The sequence below is a fragment of the Nannospalax galili genome, unplaced genomic scaffold (assembly GCF_000622305.1).
Source record: "Nannospalax galili isolate Female #2095 unplaced genomic scaffold, S.galili_v1.0 scaffold136, whole genome shotgun sequence".
NCBI classification, from domain to species: domain Eukaryota; kingdom Metazoa; phylum Chordata; class Mammalia; order Rodentia; family Spalacidae; genus Nannospalax; species Nannospalax galili.
In genome coordinates, this window is record NW_008340872.1 from 3,482,602 (window position 1) to 3,510,003 (window position 27,402).

General features: G+C 42.6%; 1 protein-coding gene across 1 annotated transcript in view; it reads right to left on the minus strand.

Annotated features, from left to right (window-relative positions):
• Nucleotides 1–2,334: 2,334 nt before the first annotated feature.
• Nucleotides 2,335–27,402, minus strand: part of Ifnar2 (interferon alpha and beta receptor subunit 2) — a 44,861-nt gene continuing 19,793 nt past the window's right edge. The window contains exons 2-9 of the mRNA XM_008835967.3: nucleotides 26,180–26,270; nucleotides 25,068–25,109; nucleotides 24,121–24,244; nucleotides 22,233–22,402; nucleotides 18,370–18,527; nucleotides 14,061–14,229; nucleotides 7,380–7,507; nucleotides 2,335–3,795 (exon numbers count right to left, since the gene is read on the minus strand). Coding sequence (XP_008834189.1) covers nucleotides 3,067–3,795; nucleotides 7,380–7,507; nucleotides 14,061–14,229; nucleotides 18,370–18,527; nucleotides 22,233–22,402; nucleotides 24,121–24,244; nucleotides 25,068–25,109; nucleotides 26,180–26,234 — 1,575 coding nt within the window. The 5' untranslated portion in view covers nucleotides 26,235–26,270 and the 3' untranslated portion in view covers nucleotides 2,335–3,066. The remainder of the gene's footprint in view (nucleotides 3,796–7,379; nucleotides 7,508–14,060; nucleotides 14,230–18,369; nucleotides 18,528–22,232; nucleotides 22,403–24,120; nucleotides 24,245–25,067; nucleotides 25,110–26,179; nucleotides 26,271–27,402) is intronic.

Consider the following 27,402-nt stretch of genomic DNA (forward strand, 5'->3'; position numbering starts at 1 on the left):
CTCTCTCTCTCTGCCTTATTATATAACCGAGGCTGATCTGCCACTGGCTGTGTAACCCAGGCTGGCCCGGAACTTGAAGCGATCCTCCTGCCTCAGCTTCCCCAGTGCTGGGATTACTGTGATCCATGCCTGGCTGGTAGTTGCTTTTCCTTATATCATTCTGTGTTCTTGGATTTGTTTGTTTTCCCCCACCGAAGCAGCACATCTCCCATGCCATCTCCTCAAATAAAATCGAAGTAGCCTTTAGCAAGCCCTGCTTCAGAAGGTGGCAGGACCCCTCCCCACCCCAAGGAGGTGACACAAGACCAAGTTTTCTCATCTCTCAGTAATTTGTTTCTTTCATAAGACTGCTGAGAAAGCTTTAATTTCCTCTGTGGTGAGGTTGGAAAACCCATGGTAGACTGCCAGGCGGTGATGTGCTGGGAAATGTCTACGTTAGAATAAAGGATGTGAACCCTCCTGGCCTCCTGGCTGGGCCCGCCACCGCAGGATTTGAGGAAGCTAGTACAAACCTGAGATGCCAGCAGGCCACAAATCTTCTGCAGACATACATCCTAGTGAGAAACGACTCCAGAGACTGCAAGCTTGTATGAAAAAAATATGTATTACCTCCAAAAACTACAAAATTAAAAAAAAACAAACAATAAGTGCAAGTATGAAAAAGCATTCTGGCATCACCCTTTGCCAACCTCCAGACATCATACAAAGCTTAAAAAACTATGTGACTGTCAACAGATCCACCTGGAAAGCTGACAGAGGTAGGTGTTCAGAGGGCCAAGGGATGGATTATGTATGTGCTAAGGTCTCTTTCCTATGGGATTTCATTAGGTCTGTTAAACAAAGGCTTCTGAATTGCTTCAGAGCAATTGCTTTAATCTACTAGGAACCTTCGAACTAGGACCCATTTTGGTTGGGTATAGGAGAAATGTGTGAGAAACCAGCTCTTGAGTGAGAGGAGTTCCTATACCTTCCCTGGGTGCAGCAGCTCTGCCTTAGTCTTTAGTACTGCCCTTTCTAATGCTCCATGGTGACTATTTAGTTCAGTCCCTTTATTTCAAAAATGAAGACACTGAAGCTCAGGGAGGCTCATCAAAAATGCCCAGGGGCTGGGGCTGGGGGTGGGGGTGGGGGCTGGAGCTCAGCTGGCCGACCTCTTGCCTAATATGCACGACCCTGAGTTTGAGCTTGTGGTGGTGCCCTCCTGTAATCCTAGCACTGGAAAGGAGGAGGCAGGAGGCTCAGAAGTTCAAGGTCATGTTATTTGAGAACCCCCCCTCAAAAAAAAACACCCACACAACTCCTCAGTTATCTCTCAGCCTTTGAGAGGGAACTGACACTGACTCTAACCATCCCAACAGCTATCAAAATACCTGAAAGCAAATCCTGAATCCATCACTCTAGAGTCCAGCCTTGGAAGACAAAAGAAAAATGAGGAGGAACCCAATAGAGGGATGCTTTTGGAAACCTTGTCAAGAAATTGCAATGAGCTCTCATATGAACATTTGAAATTTGCCCTGTTCTGATTTTTTTTTCTGGTTCCTTGTCTACAACGTGTAATGCGAATAACTCTTGCCTTTACTTCTCCTTCACGTCTCCTATTCACAAGTCAAGGCCTTTCTTTTCCCCCTAGAGATGAGAGTTATGCAATTTGGGAGTCTTTTAGAGAGAACCACTGAAGGGGTATTCCAGTTGCCTCACCCTGTGTCCCTGTTCAGCATGGAAGAAGCCAGAGTCTGCATCCAGATTCCCTATTGGCAATTTGGGTAACCTCTTCAGAGGATGGTGTGATAAGAATAGGAGTTAGAAACTGGCTAGGCAGTTAGGGTAAAAAGACCCCAAAGAAAAGTAGCCTCTTAGCAACATACTCTGTTCCAAAGGCCAAAAACGTCAAAAATATTTGGGAGCTCTTATCTAATCCTTAAAAGTTTTAGGGTTACCTCTTCAGAGGGGGGATATTAAGAGTAGCCAAAAGCCCTATTAAAAAATAATAAAGAAGAAAGAGTACATGAAGTTATCTGAAAAAAGTGATGGGGAGATATGGGAGGAGTTGGAGGGGAGGGAGTGGGCATGGATTTCATCAAAACACTTTATTTGCATGTATGAAATTCTCAATAAATTATTTATTTTTAAAAAAACAAACCAAGATTACCTGTTGGAATCAGATGTCTGACTTCTAGTCACAGCTTGTACATGACATTTGAGAACATTCCTCTTTTTTTTTTTTCAGACTCACAGCAACTGTAATCCCATGCAGGGAATCTAAAATCTATACATGGAGCACTTTAAAAATTGTGAGATAGAAACTCTAAAACTTCTGTGTTCTATTTCTTCTGAGGAGCTTGAAGCACTTAGGCGTTTTTTTTTTTTTTTTCAATAAAAAAATTCTTAACATATGAAAAAGATTTAATCTACCCCTCCTCACCACACAATGTTTCCTTCCTGAGTCACCTGTCTGACCCTAGAATTATTAATGTGGGTCTTTCTCACTTAGACTGGGGAGGGCTGGCTGAGGGCTTCTCAGAGTGGAAGACACAGAACATGACATTCTGAGAAGGGCCCAGAAACCAGTGACTGAACTTATGACTTTCTTTGTGCATCCTGCTTCCTCACCACCCTCTCCTCCTCTCCCGCCTGCTCTTTCACTCATTTCTTGAGCCTCTGGACTCAGTATTTGCCTGCTAACCACTGCTCACAGAGTTTTTCTTTCTTTTTCTCTACCCCAATCGACCTGGCTCAGTTTCATTATTTTCTAGAAACACCACAGGATCAGGAGGCCAAGGTCACCTCTGAAAACTACATTGAACTCTGCTCCTGGGAAACGTGACATAATCCACATTAGTGGAAACGGGGCAGGCGGTGTATCACTTTGAACTTGCAAACAACACACGAACAATACTGTGTTTCCTGTACTGGGAATCCGCATAGAGGAGGGCATCAGGAGAAACCGAGTGGGCCCTATATTTCCCTGTTCCCTCCCTCAGACTTATGCAGACCACAGAGCAGCAAGTCAGGGTACAAAGAGGACCCTGTAGGTTCTCAGCTCCAGTCAATGAACTGTTTTTGGAGTCATCTCATTATATAACCATCCCCTACATCAGCATCAGTATCAGAACCTGAAGAGTCAGTTTTATCAGATGACTCCTCTTCAGTCCACAGGCACTGGGAAGAGGAGCTGTGGTGGGGTGGCTGTGTCCTTTCCCCACTGGCCATTAGAAGGCTTGACTCTATCCTGTGGGGATCCTCTTCTAGGTCGATGGTATCTTCTGCAAGAGGCAACACCTCAGAGGTTTCCTGAGAGTCTTCTTCAGAGTCATCGTCGAGAACTCTCAGAAACACAGAGTTTAAATTCACATTGAAGATAACTTTGTCCCCAGGCTCATCTGTAGAGCTGCTGTTGTGTCTGGGATAGGAGTCCTGGAGCACACGCTCTCTCCTCTCACGGGGGCTTCTGGAACTTTCTGGCTGCCAGGGGTCAGGCCTTGCCTCCCTGGGGGGCTCCAGCTCAGCCCCAGGTTCATCAGACTCTTCAACAGCTGAGTCTTCACACTGGGATTCCTGGGAGCTGGCTGAGGGGTCAGGGGCTTGGCTCAGATGCTTGCCCATCAGCCCATGCGTGGTATAACCAGTGGCACTTGCTTTGGGCACTTCTTCTTCTTCTTCTTCACTGTCACTTTCATCTCCATAACTATAATTCCACAGCTTCTTCTTTTTGTTGGTGTGAATGATCTCCAGCATGTCTACTGCTTCTGATGGTGGTGGCTCAGCAAACATGGAGGCTAAAAAGTTATGGAAATTCTGGGGAGGAGGGAGAAGTGGAGGCAGGGTGGGAGGGAGGGGGAGAAAGTAAGTCTATCACTTGTGTTGACTCTATTTTTTCACATAATAAAACTTAGTAGTCACCTGCAATGATGTGGATGGTGGATGGTGACAATTGTGTAGCACCTGCTAGTGGCCAGATACTTAGTAGTTCCTGATTCAGTTCGCCTTCCAAACCCAAGGATGTGCAAATCCCTTACAGAAAATGTCACATCATTTACATATCACCCATGCACATCCTCATATATACTTTTAACAACCTCTAGATTGCTTATGATACTCGATACAATACAAATGCTGTGTAAGTGGTATACTCTATTGCTTAGGGAACGACAAGAAAAAGTCAGTACAGATACATTTCATTTTCCTGAATATTCTGATCTAACACTGGTTGAAGCCTGTGGCTGTGGAAGACCAATTGCCAGTCTCTTGTAAGTTTCTTTGCTTTCTGCTCTCATGGTGTTCTTTGAAGCAGGCTTATTTTACTTTCTTTTGAGCTCTGGACCTTTTGTGTGCTAAGCACACCCATAATGCCACTAGGCTACACAGGGTACCCTAGGCCTACTATGATTATCCCTATTTTATAGATGAGAATGTGAGATAGCGAGGTTTAAAAACTCCTCTAGGCATTTAACTGGAACTGGTTTTTGTGTGGTATGAAGTAGGAGGGATGCAATATAATTTGTCTAGTGTAGATAATACTATCACCAGCCCATCTTTCCCCCACTAATTTGCACCAGCCACTGTTTTGAGTCATGTTTCCATACATGTGGTATGTTTCTGGGCTTCTCATTTGACAGGCTTTTGTTACTTTTTTAAAGTAAGATTTGGTCATTTTCTCCACGATTTGTCTTCATCATTTGCTCTACACATTTTATTTTGATCTATTAATTTATTTTTATGTGTATGAGTGTTTTGCCTGCTTGTATGTAAGTGCTCCCATATTGTGCAATGCCCATAGAGGCCAGAAGAGGACGTCAGATCCCCAGGAACTGGAGTTACAGATGTTTGTTAGCCACCATGTGGGTGCTGGGAGCCAAACCCGGGTCCTCTGCAAGAACAGTCAGTGCTCTTAACACCTGAGTCACCTCTCTAGCCCCTAATCTTTAATTAATTAATTTTTTTGAGATAGGGTCTCCTTGTAGCCCCAGCTGGCCTGGAACTTGTGATGTAGACCAGGTTGGCCTTGCTCTCATAGAGATCTCCCTTCATCTCCCTCCCAAGTGCTGGGATTAAAATTGTGTGCCACCATGTTTTCTTGATCTGGGAATATGTTACATGGGCATAAGTTACATGGGTGTTCAGTCTGGGAAAAGAGGCTGAACTTCACACCTGTGATTTGTGTACTTTATTTCTTGAATGTTGAATGTTATTTTCTAAATAGACACTGCTGATTTAAGTGTGCAGTAACTTTGCCAAACAATTGGTTCTCTGTTTCTTCTCTTTCTTTCTTTCTTTCTTTCTTTCTTTCTTTCTTTCTTTCTTTCTTTCTTTCTTTCTTTCTTTTTGAGAAAGGGTCTTACTATGTAGCTCTGACTGTCCTCAAATTTTCTGTATAGGTCAATTATTAATATCAATAATTCAGGTGCAGAGAGTAATGTGAATTTTTCAAACAAGAGCATCATTTATGAATTACCATTGCCTCTTATTCTAACAAGCGCCCGGGGGCACGGTGTTTTTGTTGGCTTTGTTCTACATCTCCAACACTTAGAATATGTTGTCACATAGTAGACAGTCAGTAAATATTTGTCAGATTCAAACCAGAAACCATTTAACAAGACTGAGATCGATCCCCAGAACCATAAAAAAAAAAAAAAATCTATTCTTGATTAAACATGCATATACAGACACAGTAGGCCTAGAGTGCTCTCTTTTCTTATTCCTGGAGTTTTTGCTGAATTAGACAGCTCTCATTTTTAATAGTGAAATAGTAGACAGACACAAGATGACAATATGATAAAACCAGTTCAATTCTATCAGCTGTGGAGGGATAGTTAATTACATGGCTGTTGAAAAAAACAGAATAAGGTAAATGAACTATCATACAAAAATTAAGATATTTCTACTTGAAATATTACAAGAGTAATATAAAAGGGAAGCAAAGGGTTAGGAAAAATGAGAAATGGTAGGCAAAGGCAGTTGAGTTCAGACACATGAAATTTAGAAAGATGTGGGATCAACGTTGAGACTCTCGAAAGGCTCTAAGTTGTAATAGAAACATGGAAACGAGACAAGCAAATGGCAAGCTTTGTGACTAATGAAAGGAACAAATGGAAGAGCCTGTGAAGAGCCGTCACACACATAACAGTGAACAGAAGTAGTAAAAACATTCATCAGTGTCAGCAGCACTTTGGAAGGAAGCACACATCATCACTAGCATGTTAAATGAGCTCTTATGATATTTTATATGACGAAGCTACTGTGTGTGTACATAGTCCATTGAAGTAATCCAAAATAAAAAGATAATCTACATAAAAACTTTACTGTACTGTTCCTAATGGCCAAAGAAAGAGAAAGGAATACAAAATCAAATGACCTACAGATGGGAAATGGTTCTTTAAAAAATAACTTTGATAATAACAGAATTCTATGTAATCATTAGAAATAATAGGTAATGATTAGAAATAAAGGCTAGGGAGATGGGCTGGCTAAGCAAACTTGAAGACCAGAATTATTTTTTTTTAAATTATTTATTATTTTTATTTTAAATGTATGAGTGTATTGCCTGCATATGTGTAAGTGCACCTGTGTCGTGCAATACCCAAAGTCAGAAGAAGGTGTTGGATTCCCCCAGAACTGGAGTTACGGACGGTTGTTAGCTGCCATGTGCGTGCTGGGTATTGAACCCAGATCTTCTAAAAGAGCAGCTAGTGCTCTTATCCACTGAGCCATCTCTCCAGCCCTGAAGACCTGAATTCTGATCCCTAGCACTGAAGTAAAAAAAAAACCAAACCTGGTTCAGCCATGTAAGTCTGTAGTCCCAGTATGAGAGGGGACAGAGCAGAGACAGGTGGATCCCTAAAGCTCGCTGGCTGGGCAGCCTAGCTGAATTGATGACCTCCAGGTTCAGTAAGAGACCCTCTCTCAAAAAATAAACTGGAGAAGGCCTGTGAGATGGCCAAGCCTGGCTACCTGAGTTCAATCCCTGGGAGCCACATGGTGGAAGGAGAAAGCTGACTCTCTCGAGTTATCCTCTGACCTTCAGAGGGATGCTGTGATACATGTCCCTCCCTCAAATAAACAAATAGATGTAATAAAACATTAAAAAAAATAAGGTGGAGTGAGGAAGATAGCTAAAGTCCACCCATGGCCTCTACATATGAACAAGTACCTACCCTACTCTACACACACACACACACACACCACACACACAATAGGTGCACAGCCTAGAAGGAAAATATGTGTCCAGTTATACTTGAAATGCACAGGTATGAAAAAGAACCCAGAGTGATGGAACTCAGTGATGTTTTTGGAATATGAGATTCTCACATGCAAAAATATTTCAGTGTATAAAAAAATTTAAGTTAAAACACAAAAATATAGAAAAAAATTAAACTACATACCAACACTTTGGGGAAATTGTTTTTTAAGCATATATAGCCAGTCCGTCTCAGCATTAGGATGCTACTTATGAAGAACAGCACTATCCACCCAGTAATAATAATTCCTATTTTGGCAGATATTGATAGTCCTGTTGATGAAAAGATTAGTGACTTTATTTCAAAAGAAATTCAACAAATGATCACAGATGGGAATATATTCACATTGATCTTGTGTCTGAAGTTGATACCATGGAAAAGAAAGAAGTTTTATATTGCTAAATACCAAAGAATAGAAAGTAACCCAAGTGTGTGCATTTTAAACAATAAAGTATACATAGGTTTGGTGAAGTAAAAAAAAATCGGTTTCCGTTCTGTAGTTGTATTAGAATACAATGTGCAAAATTAAACAGAACCAGAAACCCAGTTTCTCGTCGCACTAGCCACATCTCAAATGCCCACAGGCACGTGGGGCAGGTGGAAGGCATGGAGGAAGACAGCTGGCCTGCAAAACCAGCTTGGCCATTCTGAGGCTGGATGTTGGCCACAGCAGGATCCCAAACCAGGCCTCCGTGGCACTCGCCTGGCCTTATTAAGAGCTCTTCTTTGTTTCCTGTCCAGTTTCCCTTTGGAAAATTTCTCCTTCCAAGGTGAAAGCGGCTTTTCCCGTAAATATAAAGGGGCTGAGAAGTGAGTAGTTGCATACAAAGCACTCTCAAATTTCTGAAATCGATCTGCATTAGTATTAACCTGTACTCAAAGTTTCAGGGGAAACCAGAAAGACATAGGGCAGAAACAAAACAAAACAAAACACAAATGGACTCATACATCAAGTCGTTTAAAACACTAAGGAATGAATGTAGAAACCTAGCAAAGACTCTGGCATTGGTGGGTAGAACAGGACTTTCAAACCCGACCTCATGCCTGTGAAGAGTGAATGAAAGATCCTCTCATCAGTGACAGTTCTGGAATCGGGTCTAGCCACAGAGGCACACGTTTCAGACACAAATCTTTACATATTTCCTGAGAAACTCAAATGACTTCAGGGGTGAAACATTGGCATGATACTAAGATTCTGACTCATGAACCCACCCAACTTTCTAAAGAACAGAATGAAAGAGAATGTGCAACAGATTTAACAGAACAGCCTGTGAGTAAGTTATGCAAATTGCAATCAACATGCTAGAGCAAATGCTTCTCAAATTGGAGCACTGTCATCAGTCTCAGGGTTCTGTATGAAAACTTAAATTTTTTTGTTTGGCTTAAGTTTAATGATAATTTAAAACACAGAAGTCTCTCTTAAGGTCATGGTAGATCACTGCACGCATGCTACTTAAAAATATACCTGTTTGAAAGAGTAGGAGCATATTCCCACTCCTACTCAGTTGTTAATCATCTTCATAAAAGAAGGGTCAGGGGGCTGCAGAGGTGGCTCAGCGGTTAAGAACACTGTTCTTGCAGAAGACCTGGGTTTGAATCCCAGCACCCACATGGCAACTAAAAACTGTCCATAACTCCAGTTCCAGGGGATTTGACAACCTCTTCTGTCCTCTGCGGGTATTGCATGACACAGGTGCACTTACCTACATGCAGGCATAACACTCATACACATAAAAATAATAAAATATTGAAAAAAAGAAAGAGTCAGATCAACTTGTTTTGGGAAGGGGAGACTACCTTCAGATTTTGGCCTCAGATGAACCTTGTCTTTCTTTTGTAACCCAAGTGACTTCACAAACAGATGACTGAACAGAATGGCAAAGACAGTGGTTTCTACTCTACTATTATCTTTACTGGACAAAGGGAAAAAAAGTCTTGCCAGAAGACTGTTGATGACTAATGCTTCTTGGAATTCTTTGCCTGCCTGTCTCTCTGGATTGAGCATCACTTGGATTATTGCAGTGCCAGGCCAGGAATCACCTGGCTCCTCCATGGCCTACAGTAGTTCCTTTTATGTCTTGTTGGATTTACTCAGGTCCCACTGGGGTTCCCATCTCTTCTAATGGCTTCAAAAGTCCTAGATCACCTAGGGTCCTCCATTCTCTATGGCCTAAACTGTTTCTATTCCTCATTGGCCCACTTCTGTCCTGCATATCACACCAGGCCCATCCTGCCCACAGGGACCTTGCTTAGCACTTGCTGGATCCACCATATGGAACTCTCTCCCTTGGTATGTCTGCAAGACTCACTTGCTCTGCTCCTATGTTTCTTTTCCATTGCCTCTGTAACAGAGCCCTACAAAATGGCAAAACAGCACACCTTAGGTTATCTTATCATTCCAGAGGTCAGAAGTCCAAAATGAGTTCCACTGGGATAAAGATCAGGGTGTTGGCAGTGTGCCATCCCGTCTGGAGGCTCAGGGAAGAGCCATTTCCTTGCCTTTCTCTGCTTCTAGAGACACTTTCTGATGTCTCAGAGTCAGTGGCAGAGTATCTCCCAGTTTCTCAGTGTTTGACCTCTGCTGCCAGTCTCTGTCTGTCTGTCTGTCTGTCTGTCTCTCTCCCCTCTGTCTCATTTCCTTTGTAAGAACCTCTGTGCTTACAGTAGGCCCACCTGGGTGGCCTGGGTTATCTCTCCATCTTGATCCTGAATTTACTAGCAACCACCAAGGCTCTTTAGCCACAAAGACAGCACTTTGACATACACAGGATAAAGACACATCTCTGACTGGCTGTTATTCTGCCCACCACTCCTCACTTGGGTCCTTACTCAGAAAGAACCTCTTGACCACCTCTGGTGGATGCTGTACATGTCCTACTCACAACATCCTTTTATCCATAGGTGAGCAAAGGGTACGGCTATGCATATTAAATAACACGTCCTAGCTGTTCCTTCTCTAAGGACTTGACCTTGGCCAGGGCAGAGATGGCATGCCACCTAGCATTGGTAACTTCCCCAGTGAATCCCCAGGGCTCAGGTTGCAGCACAGGTTGGCTGAGGCCACTCACTTGCTTTCTTTCTCTTCCCTCACCCTTACTTCCTTCCTCATTCCTCTTCTTCTGAGGTCCACCCCCCACATCAACAACAACAACAACAACAACAACAACAACAACAAAATCACAGTTTGAATCTAGGCTAGCCTGGTCTGCATAGTGAGTCCCAGGCTAGTTGGGGCTATAGGGAGACCCTGTCTCAAAAAACAAAACACAAAACAACAGCAGCAGTAACAGCAACAAAATCACCATTGAACAGGAATTATGGGGAACATGCATCAAGGCAGAGCCCTGTTTAAAACAGTGATCCAGGGCTGGAGAGATGGCTCTGTGGTTAAGAGCACTGTCTGCTCTTGCAGAGGACTCGGGTTCAGTTCCTAGCACCAATGTGGTGGGAACACCTGCAGGCTAACCACCACCTGCAACTCTATTCAAGGGGATTCGATACCCTCTTCTGGCCTCTGAAGGTATTGTATGACACAGTTGCACTTAAATACATGCAAGCAAAACACTCATACACATAAAATAAAAATTAAAAAATAAATGCAAACAATGATGTGTCTACAACTAAACAATGATGGGATGAACTCACAGCATGCTACTGCAGGACCATGTCTTAGCAGGTGGAGTAGAAAAAGGTCAGGGAGAAAATGTTTTCTCCGAGTAGGTCAACTTCCGAAGAAAGGCCAGCTACTTGGGTAGCAACTCTGGGTCTCAGGAAACCTTCTCCTGTCATTTCATTAATTTGAATTAAATACATTTTTAAAAATTACATTTATTTATTATTTGTGTGTGTGTGTGTGTGTGTGTGTGTGTGTGTATGCTAGTGTGTATATGGTTAGAAAACAACCTGTGAGAGTTGGTTCTCTCCTTCCACTGTGTGGATCCCAAGGATCGAACTCAGGGCAGCAGGCTTGGCAGCAAGTGCCTTTATCTACTGAGTCATCTTGTTGGCTCTAAATTGTAATTATTGATTTATTTTTATTTATGTGTATGTGTGTGCCTGTGTGAGTTATGTGTACCACGTGCAGGTGCCATGGAAGCCAGAGGGCATCAGATCCCCTGGAGCTGGAGTTATGGTGGTTGTGAACTTCCTGATGTGGGTGCTGGGAACTGAACCTGGGTTCTCTGCAAGAGCAGTGGAGTGATCTTCACCTCTGAGTCACCTCTCTGGTACCCTAACTTGAATATTTATTTCATGTAGGAGTTTTATTTATATAAAGATCATGATGTTTTATGTATATGTACATATACATATATTCAAACACACACATCATGCATACACATGCACAGGCACGAATGCACATCCTTTCCCCTGGTTCCCGGCATGGAGCTTCAAATCTCACAGACTCTCCTGTGTGGAAGCAATATCTGCTATTTTTAACAAGCCTCTTGGGGGTTGCTATGGTTGGAATGTCTCCTTCACAGTTAATTGCCACTGCAATGGTTTTTGGAGGTGGGGTGTTGAAGAAAGGTTTGTATCATGAAGCTCTGCTTTCATGAATGGAGTGATGCTGTTATGGGGATGGGTGAAATATTGTGTATATGGCTTTGTCATAAACAAGCATCCCCGCCCATGACATGTGATGTCTTCTACCATGCTACGATGCAGCAAAGAGGACTTTCCAGAACTTTCTAGCCTTCAACTCTGGGAGAAATAAATATCTCTTCTTTATAATGTATCCAGTCTCAGGTATTCTATTACAGCAGTGGCTATTCTATTACAGCAGTGGACAGCAACCATATCTGAGTTTACACCAATGAAGTAACCTCTGGGAAGCTGCTAGACAGGTTCAGAATGAGGGTTGATTTATAGAAAAACTAATTATGTGATCAGGGAGTTGGAACTTCCTTCTAGGGCCACCTCCTGACCTCAGGAGAGAGTGATGAGCTGGAGACTGAGTCTAATCCTGTGGCCAATGAGTCAGTCACAGCTACATGAGGAAAACTCAAGATCCCCAGACATATCCCTTGATGTTCTTCTGGGTTAGGGGACATGCCAAGCCTGGGAGGGTGATGCAGCCAGACTCCAGGAGGAGCTCTTCATGTGTATATAACCTTTGTACTGAATGGTGATCCTAAGACTGACACTTCCCCAAGTTCTGTGAGTCACTTTAGCAAATCACTGAACCCGAGAGGAACTTGTGGGAATTCTTGAATTTGTGGCCAAGTTAGACAGGAGTTCATGTAGGCTGAAGACCTTAGACTGTGGTTGCCATGTGAAGTGGGGGCCATCTTGTGAAAACAAGACCCCTTATCTTGTGGGGTCTGCATTAACCTTGGGTAATGAGTGTCATCAATGAATTACTTGCTGGATATCTACTTGGAATTAAGAAAAGTGGTGTTAGAATATAAATATGTTGGTTTGTTTGGAGCTTATATTAATAGTGTTATAAGATATATAAATATACGGTTTTAGCTTTGTCCCTATTTAACTGATACTGTCAGAACAACTTAAGGTAAAGGTTAGAGAGACTTTAAACTCAGTCTATGCATCTTTCAGCTTTGAGATACATTAGTCAATGGAATCACACTGCTCATGGGGAGTGTGGGCACTGTGCAGTACAGCTCATTGAATTCACAAACAATTGCATCATTTGTGATCACTGTAACAGAATGCCCCACAGAAGCAACTTAAGGGACTAAGGGTCTATTTTGGCTCATGGTTTCAGAGAGTTTCAGTCCATCATGATAGGGAAGGTATGGGGAGGCAGCTCAGTTCTGGGATGGCAGGGGTGTGTGGTGGAGGCTGTTCACATCAGCATTAGCATGGTGGAAAGGAAGCCACATGTGGGCAAACAGGGACCAGGGGCTGGGTATGACCTTCATAGGCCTACACCAGTGACCAGCTAGGTCCCACCTCCTAGAGTTTCCAGAAAGACCCAAAATAGCACCATCTGTTGGCCAAACATTCACATCCTGAGCCTGTGGAGGAAATCTTCCAGATTTGAACTATCACATCAAGTCCATTGCCCTATAAATCCGATCTTAATTTAAGACAATTTTGTTGGGGTTTAGAAATCTAGAAAGACTTCTTTGAGATTTTCAAAGATTTTTTCCCTTTTGGTTGACTTTCAGAGAAAATACTCCACAGGGAAGGCTCCTAAACTCGGCTACTCTTTTTTACTCTTCTTTTTTTTGGTGTGTGTGTGTGTGTGTGTGTGTGTGTAGGGGCAGACAGGGTCTCACTATGTAACCCCGCTGGCTTGAAAGTCACTATGTAGCCCAGGATGGTCTCCCAAGGCTGATATTACAGGCGTCATTGTGTCCAGTGCTTCATTATTCTTGCCACATATTTTCGCAGATGGAGAAGAGTCAGGAATCACAGTGTAGCCTGTTCCAGGGTCTCTAATGGAAAGGTTTTCTGTCTTCACCCATTGTGTCTCCTATGTGTTGACCAGGTTCCTTTCGTCTACAGGCAGAGCCCATGCTCCTAGGACTCAAACCCAAGCTTCCATCCCTTACCTTCCCAGGCCTCTATATACCAAGACTTCAAGCAATTTTGCATCTTCCAGCACTGGGCACAAGCAATAGCCAAATGGCACAGCACTGAATTTAATCCCGATTCCCACTTCTGGAAGAGCCTGACTTTCTAAAGGCAGATACCTGATTGCCCTATGGTAGGACAAGATTAGAGACAGACCAGCAGACACAGCTCTGTGATGTGCCTTTATTGGAAGAAGTACATTTGATGCACTAGAACTTCAGATTCCTTTCTTTCAACAGGTTTTCCATCAAAATAAAAGCATGAATTTTAAAAACCTAACCATACCTGATTCCTGGTCAGGCTGAAGGAAGATGCATTTTATGGGAGATTTTATTATTTTTTCCACATCTAGAGGTTCAAAATAAACAGATACACAATAGTTGGTGTTTGGAATTAAGTTGTCCAGAATGTAGGTGAAATTTCCACTGAAGTCTCTATTTAGTTTGAGGTCATTCTATAAAAAGAAGAAAAAAAATCAGTTAAGACTTTGGTGAGAGGCAGGCCCTGATAGTTCCATCTTCAAATCTTAAAACAGGTTTACAAATATCACAGGCTTGACTAGTACAGGGTTTATAAGCCACTAGGGGCAAGCAAGCAAGTTATCATGAAACTACACACACACACACACACACACACACACACACACACACACACATTAAAATCATGACATCTAGCCTATCAGCTACATTTTACAGACAAAAAGAAAAAGTCCCAAAGAGGAATGATGTCATTTCTGCAAGATCATCATCTCTCCTTGACAACGTGTATCTAGTTTCCACTTCAGGAGAGCTTTTGTGCCTACTCCTCTGACTTTTGAAATGGTCCAGTGTTATGTCTGTTCTACAGATGAGAAAACTTCAGCGCCAAGCAGCCAGTGGCCTCTCTTAAAGCTAAAGAGTTTTTTTCTGACACTGAAGTCAGACTCTTGGGTGAAACATTCTGCTGCTACTTCCGCTGGAGTTTTGCTCTACTTCAGGATTGAAAAGACTGCATGAAGCTTCTTTCCTAAGTAACAACTTGTGTGTGTGTGTGTGTGTGTGTGTGCGTGTGTGCGTGTGTGTGTGTGTGCACATGTGTGGCTGTGTGTATACAGGTGTGTGAGCATGTCGAGGCCAGATGCCAACATTGGGTACATTTTGTTTTTTGAGACAGGGTCTCTCACTGGCTTGGAACTCACCAGGTACGCTAGGCCGGTGAGCCCCAGGGATCCACATGTCTCCACTTCCCCAGAACTGGGATTACAAGCACCATATCTGACTTTTTTTTAATGTGTATGAATGTATTGCCTGCATGTATGTGAGTGCACCCGTGTCGTGCAGTGCCACGGAGGTCAGAAGAGGGCTTCGGATTCTCCTGGAACTGGAGTTAAGGACGGTTCATAGCTGCCATGTGGGTGCTGGGAATCGAACCCGGGTCCTCTGCAAGAGCAGTCAGTGCTCTTAACCGCTGAGCCATCTCTCCAGCCCCATACCTGACTTTTTAATGTGGGTACTAGGGATGGATATCAGGTTCTCATGGATTAGTAAGCATTTTACTGATGGAGCCATTTCCTTAGCCTCTTCAATAATAACATTTTTTAAAAGCCTTGTTTTATAATTTCTCAAGTACATTCTTAGTAGTCATTTCATAGATCAGAATTTCTAGCAGTTCAAATAAGCTTATACATGGAAATACATAATGAAGAAGGGAAGGAGGATAGTTAGGGACACAGCATGGTAGGAAGGCTCTGACTCCTGGCAGAAGAGCACACTATGGCTGACAGCAGAACATTCAGGTTCCCCCGGGTCTTGAGCAGGCCTGTAATGCTACCTTCCTGTTTCACTGGGCAAAAGCTCCATCAAACAGTACTTCCCTGTGATTGCTCAGATGTGGTTGAGTGTATGCCTTAGAGGTTTCTGTGTCAAAATGGAATCCTTACTGAGAGGCACTAAAGTAGGTTGAAATCTAATGGGTGATGGTGTTTAGAGGTGGGGCCTTTGGGAGGTAATTTAGGATACTTTGATCACTGGGGTGGAGCCCCATATATAAACCCCGGTGGCTTTATAAAAAGAAAACCCCACCTGAAGAGACACACACATGCCCTCTATTCTTCCATGTTCACGTGAAGGGACTCAGCCAGCAAGAAGTCCATTACCAAATGTGACCTCTCAGATTTGATTCCAGAAGCATGAGTCAAAATGAACCTCCTTCTTTATAAAGTATATAACCATGGGCATTTCATTACAGTAATGGAAAATGGACTTAGACACTTCTTTCCACACCTGGACTATATACTCCACTCTCTGGCCAGGGGATGCAGTCCCTGTTCCCAGCCAAGGCCACCTTCCCCTCCACTCTTGAGAGTCCACTCACTCTCACTCTCTAGAATATGACTTTGACTGAAACATCCCATCTGCATATTTTAAAACATCCTTCCCTCGACCCTACCTTCCCCTCCCATTGCCTCTGCAGATCCCTCCTTTAGAGAAAGGCACCTGAGAATGAGCTCAGTAAAGAGTCTCCTTCCCGCCTTTCTTGAACACATCCATCCCAAACAGGCTTTTGCCCCCATGACAAACTAAAGCTTTTATTAGGGGACTACAGCACACACAAGAGACTGAGTCTCCCTAGGACATCCCTTAGCTAGGAGACATCACCTGCCCAAGGTCTCCTCTAGACTCTGTACAGACACTCACATTTAATAATCTTCTCACTGAGCTCCATCCATCATCTTCCCTATTTCAGTCAGGGGCAACTCCAAAGTGCTGAGGCCATAACTTTCTACCACACTGTGTCCAAACTACCTAAAATACTGCAGAGTATGCAAAAGTACTTGTAGAGCATGCAAAACTCATCACTTGTAGAGCATGCAAAACTCAGGTAGAACTGGAAGTTCATATGTCCCCACTACCAAGTGGTCCAAGCCACCTCCCACTTGTTGCCTTGGTAATAGCAATGCCCTCTTTTCCGTTTTTTTTTTTTTTTTTTTTTTTTTTTTTTATGAAAAAGGGTTTTACTACATAGCAGTGGCTGGCCTAGAACTCACTATGTAGACCAGGCTGGCCTCAATCTCAGAGATCCACCTGTCTCTGCCTCCCGAGTACTGGGACTAAAGGTGTGCAATATCACACCTAGCCTTTTTTATTTTCTTGATTTAATTTAAAGACAGATTTTCTTTAATGAAGATGTCCATTGTCAATACCTAGTATAAGCGATCATCTACAACACTGTAATTCATTGTTTGAACACAGAGACATGATTGAAATTTGACAATGGGGGCTGGAGAGATGGCTCAGAGGTTAAGAACACTGGCTGTTCTTGCAGGAGACCTGGGTTCGAATCCCAGCACCCACATGGCAGCTAACAACTGTCTGTAACTCCAGTCCCAAGGGATCCAACAGCCTCTTCTGACCTCTGTGGGCCTTGCACGACATGGGTGCACTTACCTACATGCAGGCAATACATGCATACACATAAAGTAAAAATAATAAATAAAATTTAAAAAAAAAGAAATTTGACAGTGATTGACAATTGGCCCAGTTCCTGAGCTACATGAACTTACTCTTCCCCTTGCTATTTGCGCTCCCTTTTCCTGGTGTGTCAATTACAATCCATGTAAATATTAAAGGGATAATGTTAATAGTCACGAAATTTATTACTATTAGGGGAGTAGCATCCTCATGCTGTCAACTGGTTTTCCAACTGCAGCCTTTGCCATCTTGGTCTATTGTAACCCACCATCCAAGATTCTCTACTGAGTCTGGGGTCTTGCAGGGGCTCCCATTGGACCCAGAGGACAGACTCACAAAGCCCTTCAAATCTGGCCTCATTCTCTCTAACCTCTCTTCCTCCTGTCCTCTCATTCACTCCTTTCTATCTGTTTCTGCTGCTGGTTCTTAACCTCCCAGGCTCACTCCGACCTCACAGTCCTTTTCTTGAAATGCTTGTACCCTGATACCATGTGAGCAGGCAAGAGTTTTATAATTGACAAAGGGCTCTTTCAAACAAAAGGTTCTGTCTCAGGAGGGCCTATCTTCAGATATTCTAGACTTCTAAGGGGTAGAGACAACAAGTGATTTATGATCCAGGTCTGTCTGATACCAGGAGCACTCTAAAGTTACTAACATTCAGTTGGGTCCTTGGGAATAATCATGAAAGGGCTGGAGAGGCAGGAACAGACGCTTCCCACATGTAGCTCAGTGAAACCACCCTGTCAAAGAGAGGTCACCCTGATTTGCTGAGATCTGGCTGTTCTCCCTGTCTACACCACACGTTTCTCTCCTGGGTGTATTTAATGTTGCGTGTGGCTTATTCTTTTAAAGAATACTTTGATAAATAGGTTTAATCGACGTATTTCGGCAATTAATGGAAAGTAGAGTGTTCTTAATGTCGGACTACGCAAAGCTCAGACATTTTAGTTAGAATTGTTCAACTATTTCTTTTTCTTTCCCCTCCTTCTTCCCTCTCTCCCTCTCTCCTTCCCTCCCTCCTTCCTTTTTTTGAGACAGGATCTAATATACCCCATGCCTGGATCTACGCAATTCTTGAACAGAGAGTCAAATGTATCCATTACCAACTCAGAACTGTTTTGATCTTAGTGCTAGGGACCACTTACCAACTTAACGATTTTGTCCCACTGCTTTTCGATGACAAGCGACGCATATTCCTGTATTTCCTTCCCATATATCTTGGGAGTGACAGATGGAAATTCCAGTGTTACATTAATGTGGTCTAAGAAGCCAACAATTTCAAATCTTGGTGGCTCAATATAAACTGTTTGTAAAACAAAGTAAAAAACAAACCTTAGTGTTAGTCCATGAAAATGTAAAGATAATGCCGCCTGTTGTCAGGCATAATCTCATTTCTTCCATTTTAATCTGTTTTTAATCCTAGCTGCAGAGTATTGTGTTTTTATTGGTGAAATATGGAGAATAAAAAAGTGAATTGATTCACAGCATTATTACAGCACATGGAAGACAGACTTTTGAGATGGAAGTCATCAGCTTTCCCAATTCTCAAACTGTATTCTAGATGGAAAAAAAATGACTTATTTTCATATTAAATACATAATCATACAAAACATAGGGAATTTTTCAGTGTAACCAACTTTTCCATGCTGTTTGTATATAAATATGCATATTTACATATGTTAACTAGAGATATAAGTATTTATATAGCATATATTTGCATGCACACACACACAAATGAAAAGGAAATCCTTTTAACCCACACTGTTTATTTATGGTATATAATTTCACTGAACTTTTATTTTTTAAATATTTTATTTATTATTTTTATTTTATGTGTATGAGTGTATTGCCTGCATGTATGTAAGTGTATCCATGTCGTGAAATGCCCATGGAGGTCTGAAGACAGGGTTGCATCCCCTGGAACAGAAGTTATGGATGGTTGTTAGCCATCATGTGGGAGCTGGGAACTGAGCCTGGGTCCTCTGCAAGAACAGCCAGTGCTCTTAACTGAGCTATCTCTCCAGCCCTGAACTACTTTAATTTTAAAACAGGGTTTCCCTACATAGCCCACGCTGGCCTTGAACGCATACTCCTCCTGCCTACGGTTCTTAAGAGCTGGGATTCAGGAGTATGTCACCATATCTGGTTCACTTAACTGAATTTTATAAACATATTAATACATATTTATCTACATCAAGGGCTAGAAAACCATGTACCACAGATTTGCCTTTTTCTTTTTTAATATATATTTTATTTATTATTTTTATTTTATGTGTATGTGTGTATTGCCTGCATGTAGGTAAGTGCACCCATGTCGAGCAGTGCCCATGGAGCTCAAAAGAGGCTGTCGGATCCCCTGGAAGTGGAGTTACAGACAGCTGTTAGCTGCCATGTGGGTGCTGGGATGCGAACCCCAGTCTTCTGCCAGTGCTCTTAACTGCTGAGCCATCTCTCCAGCCCCAGGTTTGACTTTTTCACAACCCACAATTTCAGGTCTTTAAAATATTTTATTTATTATTTTTACTTTATGTGTATGTGTGTATTGCCTGCACCTGTGTCATGCAATGCCTGAGGAGGACAGTTAAGAGGGTGTTGGACCCCCTGGAACTGGAGTTAGGGACAGTTGTTAGCTGCCATGTGGGTGCTGGGATTCAAACCCGGGTCTTCTGCAAGAACAGTCAGTGTTCTTAACTGCTGAGCCATCTCTCCAGCCCCAATTTCATGTTTTTTTTTTTTTTAAATTTTTTAAGAACTGCAAAAGAAAATATGAAGACTATATGACAGAGAGTGTATTGGCCATGGCATCTACAGTGTTTCTTCTTTGACCCTTTATAGAACGTCCACTGACCCCCATATAGTGAATTCCAATCCTAATAGTCCTGACCCATAGTTTAGCTAACTCACTACTTTGAATGAAGAGATTATCTCTAATGTATCTGAATAGAATCAATGTGTTCTTGAAGCTAAAGCTTTGCATTTGTTCTTAGTCATTTCTTTTCTTTGTTAGATTTATTTTTATTTTAAATGGTTTCTGTGTGTGTGTGTGGGCGGGGGGATAGGTGCATGTGAGCACAGGTGCCTGCAGAGGGCAGAGGTATGGGATTCCTCTGAAGCTGGAGTTACAGGCAGTTGTGAGTTATCTGATTCAGGTGCTAGGAACCAAACTCATGTACTCTGGAAGAACAGCAAAGGCTCTTAAGTGCTGAGTCATCTCTTCGGCCCCCTTAGTGATTTCTTTATAATGATTTATTAAGGAGGAATCCTGGATTAGGTGATCACATGTAAGAGGTTTTTCTTTTTTTAATTCTCTCCATTTTTAATTCAAATATATCTTCTGCTATGTTAAAGCTTTGGGGTCTTTTTTTACATTTATCTATTTTGTGTGTGTGTACATGCACATGTGTGTATATGTGTATAGGCACACATGCCATTCTCATGACCTCGTGTGGAGGGCAGAGGATAACTTGCAGGAAGCAGTTCTTTTCTTCTAGTGTGTGGCTTCTGGGGATTGGTGGCAAGCACCTTTAGCCACTGAACAATCTTGCTGGCCTATTTTAAGACTTTTGTTTTGGTTTGAGACAGGGTTTCCCTATAGCCCCAGTTGGCCTGGAACTTGCTACATAGACCAGGCTGTCCTGAATCTCATAGAGATCCCCCTGCCTTTGTATCCCCAGTGCTGGGATTAAAGGCATGTGCTACCACACCTGGCTTTTTTATTCTAAGGTTTTAAAAAAAACTTTATTTTGATTTTATGTGTATGTGTGTATTGCCTGCATGTATGTAAAAGCACCCATGTCGTGCAATGCCCATGGAGCTCAGAAGAGGGTGTCAGGTCCCCTGGAACTGGAGTTAAGGACAGTTGTTAGCTGCCATGTGGGTGCTGGGATTTGAACCCGGGTCTTCTGCAAGAACAACCAGTGTGTTCTTAACTACTGAGCCTCGCTTTTTATATATATATATACATGCTGCTGAGTAGTGTCAGAAGGACTGAGCCAAGCATGCTGTCTGTAATTTTTCTAATTCTGGGGTTTTTGTCTTGTTCTTTTTTTTTTTTTGTTTTTGAGACAGGGTCTTCGTGAGTAGCCCTGGCTGACTCCCTGCTCTCTATGTAGCTCAGGTTGACCTCAACTTTGTAGTAAACCTCCTGCCTCAGTCTCATGGTGCTGGGATTAGAGGTGTGTACCAATCATATTCAGTCATCTTAGGTTTTAGAACATTTTTGCATATTTATCATTTGGATCATGAAAAATACTTATTACTTTAATAAACATTCTTCAGCAACCCACATACTATGATCTATAAGTTGTACTTTTCTTCCATTTCTCTGAGTGCACATACAGATGTCAGCGCTGATCCAAGGGCCTGCATACCACTGCATTGACCTCAGAAGTCTGACTTGTGCTATCATGGAGTTCAGCATCAGTATCACTTTGTAAACATGTACATGCACGTGTGTGCCCAGTCAGTCTGTAACATCATACTGAAGATGAACTGTTTCCTTGGAAACCAGTTGTTAATTTGGAAAGTGAAAAAGTGAGGGAGCTGGAGCCGGCACTAAGTGTCAGGGAGCAATCTTCAGACACAGGGAAAGAGAAAGGAGTTACCCTACTCCTGAGCTCCATTCTTCTGCGGGCCTTAGTGGCTGCGCACCTGAGTGTTCATATATAGAGCTAGCTATTAGGTTACAGTAGTTAGGAAAACACTGACCTAAAGAGATGTGATGGTTTAGAAAGCCACCCAAACTCCACTCCCCACTTCCTGTTAGGCTATAAAACGAACAGAAAAATTGCACCTGTCACTGCCTGAGTTCCGGCCTTACACAGCACTGAGCAGTCATCTGAGAAGCACTGTTATGTACTTTTTGGATCAGAAAGATGACGATCTGAGCAGCCATGTAACTACACAGGGCAGGGCCAGGAGTCAGCCTAGGTCTGAATCCAAACCCTTTTGCAGACCTTCCTCTGTCATAGCTAAACACTGATGAGGTGAGACACAGAGACCCACTCACAGTCTGAGGCCCAGAAGCTGTTCATACAACGGCCCACCATGGAGTTCCCTTTGTATAGCTCCACTATGGGTATGTAGTGGTCATCCATGATTTCCCATACATCTGTCAGGTCACATGATGGTTTCGTGATATTTGTGCAGTTCCCAACAATCTTTGGATCTTCTGGTTTGCTTTGGAAAGGGCAGAAATAGAAACAGGAAAACTGTAGCATGTACGTTATGAGAATCCGTATCCTGGACCGTACTCCTCATTTCCCTCAGGGCTTTGCCCAAATATTACTGTATCAGATCATCTTCCTTAATTACCTTATTTTTAAACTGAACAGGCCATAGTCTCTCTACCCCTACGTTCTCAAACTCTTTTGGATTTTTTTCTTCCTAGGGTTTACCTCTAACTGCTACATTATACTTTTATATGTTTAATGATGTTCCCACCTTCTTTTGGAATATCTGTGCCTAGAAGGTAGGGTCTTTGCTTCCTGGACAGGATTTCCTAGAGTGCAGTAGTGCTCAGTAAGAATCTATTACATGAATGAGCGAATGAATGAACGAAACTTAGGCTTTCTTGGTTTAGGCCTCCAGACCTCCCTCTCACTCTAGGATAATTATGATTGCCTTCCCTGAGACAACTTTTCTCCATGGCCGAAGACCACACAATCCTAAGTCAGCACTGTGATAGTTTAGGGACATGGACATTTGATCTACCAAGCTTGGTGAAGAAAGTGTCATAGTTGGGATTCCATTGTTAACACAACACACCTGGGAAGAGGGAACCTTAACTGGGGAATTTCTACCATAGGATTGGCCTACAGCCATGTCTATGAGGTGTTTTTTTTGATCATTGATTGATGTGGGAGGGCCCAGCCCACTGTGGATGGTGCCACCCCTGGGCAGGTGGTCCTGGGTTGTATAAGAAAGCAGACTGAGCACAGGTCAGAGGAGCAAGCCAGTAGGCCATTCTTCCATGGTCCATGCTTCAGTTCCTGCCTCCAGGTTCCTACCAAGTTCCTTCCTGACTTCATCAAAGATGGACTATCATTTGGAAGTGTAAGATGCAATAAACCCTTTCCTCACCAAGTTTGTTTTGGCCAGTGTTTTGTCACACAGCAGGAGAACGCAAACTAGGACATAGAGATAGTGTGCTGGTTGGTTTTAACTGTGAACTTGGCACAACCTAGAATCACTTGGGAAGAAAGCCTCCATCAGGGGTTATCTAGATCAGCTCGGCCTGTGGGTGTATCTGTGGGGACTATCTTCATTGTTAACTGAGGTAGGAAGACCCACCCTGAATGTGGGAGGCACCATTTCATGGGCTGGGTCCTGAACCGTGGAAGAGTTGAGAAAGCAAGCTCAGTGCTGAGCGTAAGCCAGCAAGCATCCATGTGTTTGTTCGCTTCTGCTCTTGACTATGGATGTGATGCTTTGAGTTTCTACCTGACGTCCCTTCAGTGATGGACTGTAACCTGGACTTGTAAGCCAAATAAACCCCTTTCTTCTCTAAGTTGCTTCTTGGTTAGGGTATTTATCACAGTAACAGAATTCAAACTAGAACAGGGAGGCTAACAGTATGTGTGATCATTCAATGCAGAGAAAAACTTTATGACTTCAGCAGACCAAAGAAAAACTCACAAGAGGCCTTTGTTCTCTCCTGGCTGGAGCCAAATAAATTATCAATAAAAGGACATTTCAGTGCTAGGGATGCAGCTCAGTGGTAGAGTGCTTGTGTACCATGCATAATTATGGTCGTGGGTTCAATCCCTAGCAACACACACACTACTCAAAAATTAACTAGAGGAAAAACATCTGAGACAACAGTGTATATTTCAGGGAGAAATCACATAATAGAAAGATGGCACTTTTAGCAAGAGAAAAATAAAATGTCAACCTACCTCATGATTGTGTACCATAATGTATAGTGAGTTGGCTGGATGGATCTGTTTTTTACTTCCCATGATAAAATTAGCTGGAAATTTTGTATTGTCAGGTTCATAGTGCAAGATTCATCTGAATACTCTAAAGAGAACAGAAAGGGTAAAAAAACACAATGAAATTTAGAATCCAGGACAGTGTTTTGGCTACTATTCTACTGTCCCTTAGGACCTCAGACCCACATGTCCAGTAGAGAAGCCCTCTGGAGAGCCCAGGGTCTAGAATACACAGGAAGTCTGGTGGACATGGGAAATGAACTAATTCAGTTAATTAATGACAACATATCATGGGGCAGGAAAGCTGGCAAACAGGAACTCAGCACCATGCAAACAGACTTCGACAGATGGGCTTCCCCAGCTATCATTAACTCTGAGTCAGTCATGAGACCAAAATAATGCAATTCGTTCTGACCACAGGGCATGCTTTCTCTCCACCCTAGTCTCTCAGCTGGTCTGTAAGTTGCTCAAACTCACGCAGACTTTCTTCCTCTAGATTCCCCACTGCATGTTTTGATTGGCTGGGTATGTCTTTCCTCATTGATTTATTAGCGAGAGAGAACATTAAGAGCTTTGATATTCTTTTAAGAGGTTTTAAAATGATCTTTACTATTCATTTCTTATAACAGTTTTATGAGACAAAGAATGAAACAGGAGTTCACTAATCTTAGCTCCTTTTACAAATGATTCCAAGAATCTGGGTTATTTTATATCCAAAATAGATCAATATTGAGCTGGTCAAAATTCAGAAGTACCCAATTATATTGTAAAAATAAAAATGGGGCAAAGACAATTAATTCCAATACATCTGGGTTTGGGATTCAAATTTTCTCTATTTTCCTATGTCTGGGTGGTGAGCCCAACACTTTGACCCTTACGTTCAATTTAGTCAAGCTAAGAAAATCTCTTACCACTGAAAGTAGGTGACGTACCAAACAGCACACTCACATACACTAGGAAGAAGAAAAACAGAAGTTACAGAAGCAACAGGGTTTTCCTTGGGCTCAGATTATAAACAGCACTCTAAATTTGAGATTCTTTGACATATGCGTATTAATGAACATTTCGTTGAGATGTTCTTGTGCTAACAAAAACAGTCTAAGAACAAAAATGTTCTTAGTTGACATTGGTACCACTGGCACATGGTCCAAGAGTTGATTTCTGAGTGAATTTAAAGTAAGATCTACTGGAATCTGACACTAATGGTAAGAGTCGGGTTGGTTGAGGGAGTGTCTGAGAAGCAGCTATCTACCTGAAAATATTTCTCAGAATATAAATAAGAATGCTGCTAATTAATACACTTTAAAGGTAAAGACATTTTGCCAAGGGTGGTAGAGGAAGAAAGAGTGTGTGTGATGGGAACTGGTGAGTAGGTACAGGTAAGTGAGGGCATGGGTTACTCGATATCACAATGACTTAGGCGGAGGAGGTGGGGGGGTCCTGGCATTTTTGGAAGGTGGAGACCATGAATGCTACACGTTTTCCATGGATGACTCCTCTAAGACAACCGTCCTATGTGTGGATTCCATATGGATAATCTATGGGACAGATAACACTGACACTGAAATAGAGTCAAGAGGAAGAAAAAGGGCGTCAGTAAATAAGGGAACCACACAAACCAAAGTTCAGAGGTGGATCTTCAATTTGGTGGACAAGGAAAGGGATAAAAGGTTTGTCTTCTTCCCAAATATAGGGGTGGGGTGATGCATTCCACCCTGGATTAGATTTGAGGGTATCAAGAGCAAACACTCTTTAAATTATATACAAGGATATTTCCTCAACATTATTGTACCTTATATTATTCAGGCTTAACTAAAAGTAACAATAGGCAGAAACGTATGCCAAAATCAAATCATAGATACAGGTTTGCTCTCTATAGTCCATGGGGTGCCTGATGTTGGACATGCTACTCTGGGTCCCCCAGCTAAGGACATCAATTCCCGCTGCTCCATGCCAGGGCCCTCTGTGATGATGGAAAGACAGGCTTGCTCCTCTAAGAGCTGTATTGAAAAGCAGTACTTACCCATGAGATACAAGTTAAGTAAAGTGATGGCGGAGACATTATAGTTTGAAAACATCCTGGTAGTATTTAAGTCCTTTCTTTACTTTCACATCTGAAAGAAATCAATATTGAGGAGATCAGAAGTACCCAATCAAATTGTAAAAATAAAAATGGGGCAAAGATAAGCCAATAAAAGACTAGTGAATTAGCCAAATTTGAGCTGGAGATGGACCTCAGTTGGTAGAATACTTGCCTAGCATGTATAAGGCCCTGGATTGATCCCTAGTCCTGCATAAATCCTGGTAGTACACATCTGTAACCTCAGCACTTGGGGAGGTGGAGGGTGGAGGGTGGAGGAAGGATCAGAACTTCAAAGTCACCGGCAGCTACATAGGGAGTCTGAGGTCAAGCTGTACTAGAGACCCTGTCGCAAAAAAAAATAAAAAAAATAAAAAAAAGCTCCTGGTTTGGTTTCATTCTTTCCTTTATTTTCTGCCCTTCTGCATTTTCTGGCTTCTGATATCAATCCCCTATCTAGTCAAGGAGAAATTTTAAGTTTAATGTTTGAACAGGTTATTGGCATTTGGTTACTTTCTTTTTAATTATTATTTTAAAAATATTTTATTTAGGCTTCTCTCCAGGTAAGTCCATTGCGAGCTCCGCACCTTGACTCCCCAAGCCATCTCCGCCACCCTTCTCTCCTCCGAGTTTGGGCCCTGCCCCATCCCTTGTCTTGGGGCCCCAGACACCTGGGGAACCAATACTGCTCCCTGATTCTTTTCATCCAGACCAACCTAGTACCTTCTCTGGGCCCTAGGAACACTGCTCCTGGACCTGGACCCACCCTCAACTCCCTCTGCTTCCCTGGGCCTGCACCATCTGCCAACCTTTTTCTGTGACACTGGGGCTGACCTTTCCTCTTCCTGATCCTTTGTATCCAGACCAACCCAGCTCCTCAGTGCAGTCCCCAGGAGGCCTTGGGGTCTCTTCCTGGCCATCTGCCTCTGCATCTCTGGGTAGCTCAGCAACCAGCTGCCCTAGACCAGCATCTTTTCTGCGCCCGGCTCCCAGACCAGTCCAACCCCCAAATTCCTGAGGCCAAAATCGTTCCTGGCAGACCTTAGGAGAAAGCCTGAAAACATCTGACCCTCACCTGAATTGGGCCTCTATGGGAATTCCTGAAGACAAAAGCAATCTGGCCACTCCAATATAAAATCAAAAGGGAGAACTGGAAACTGGAAGCT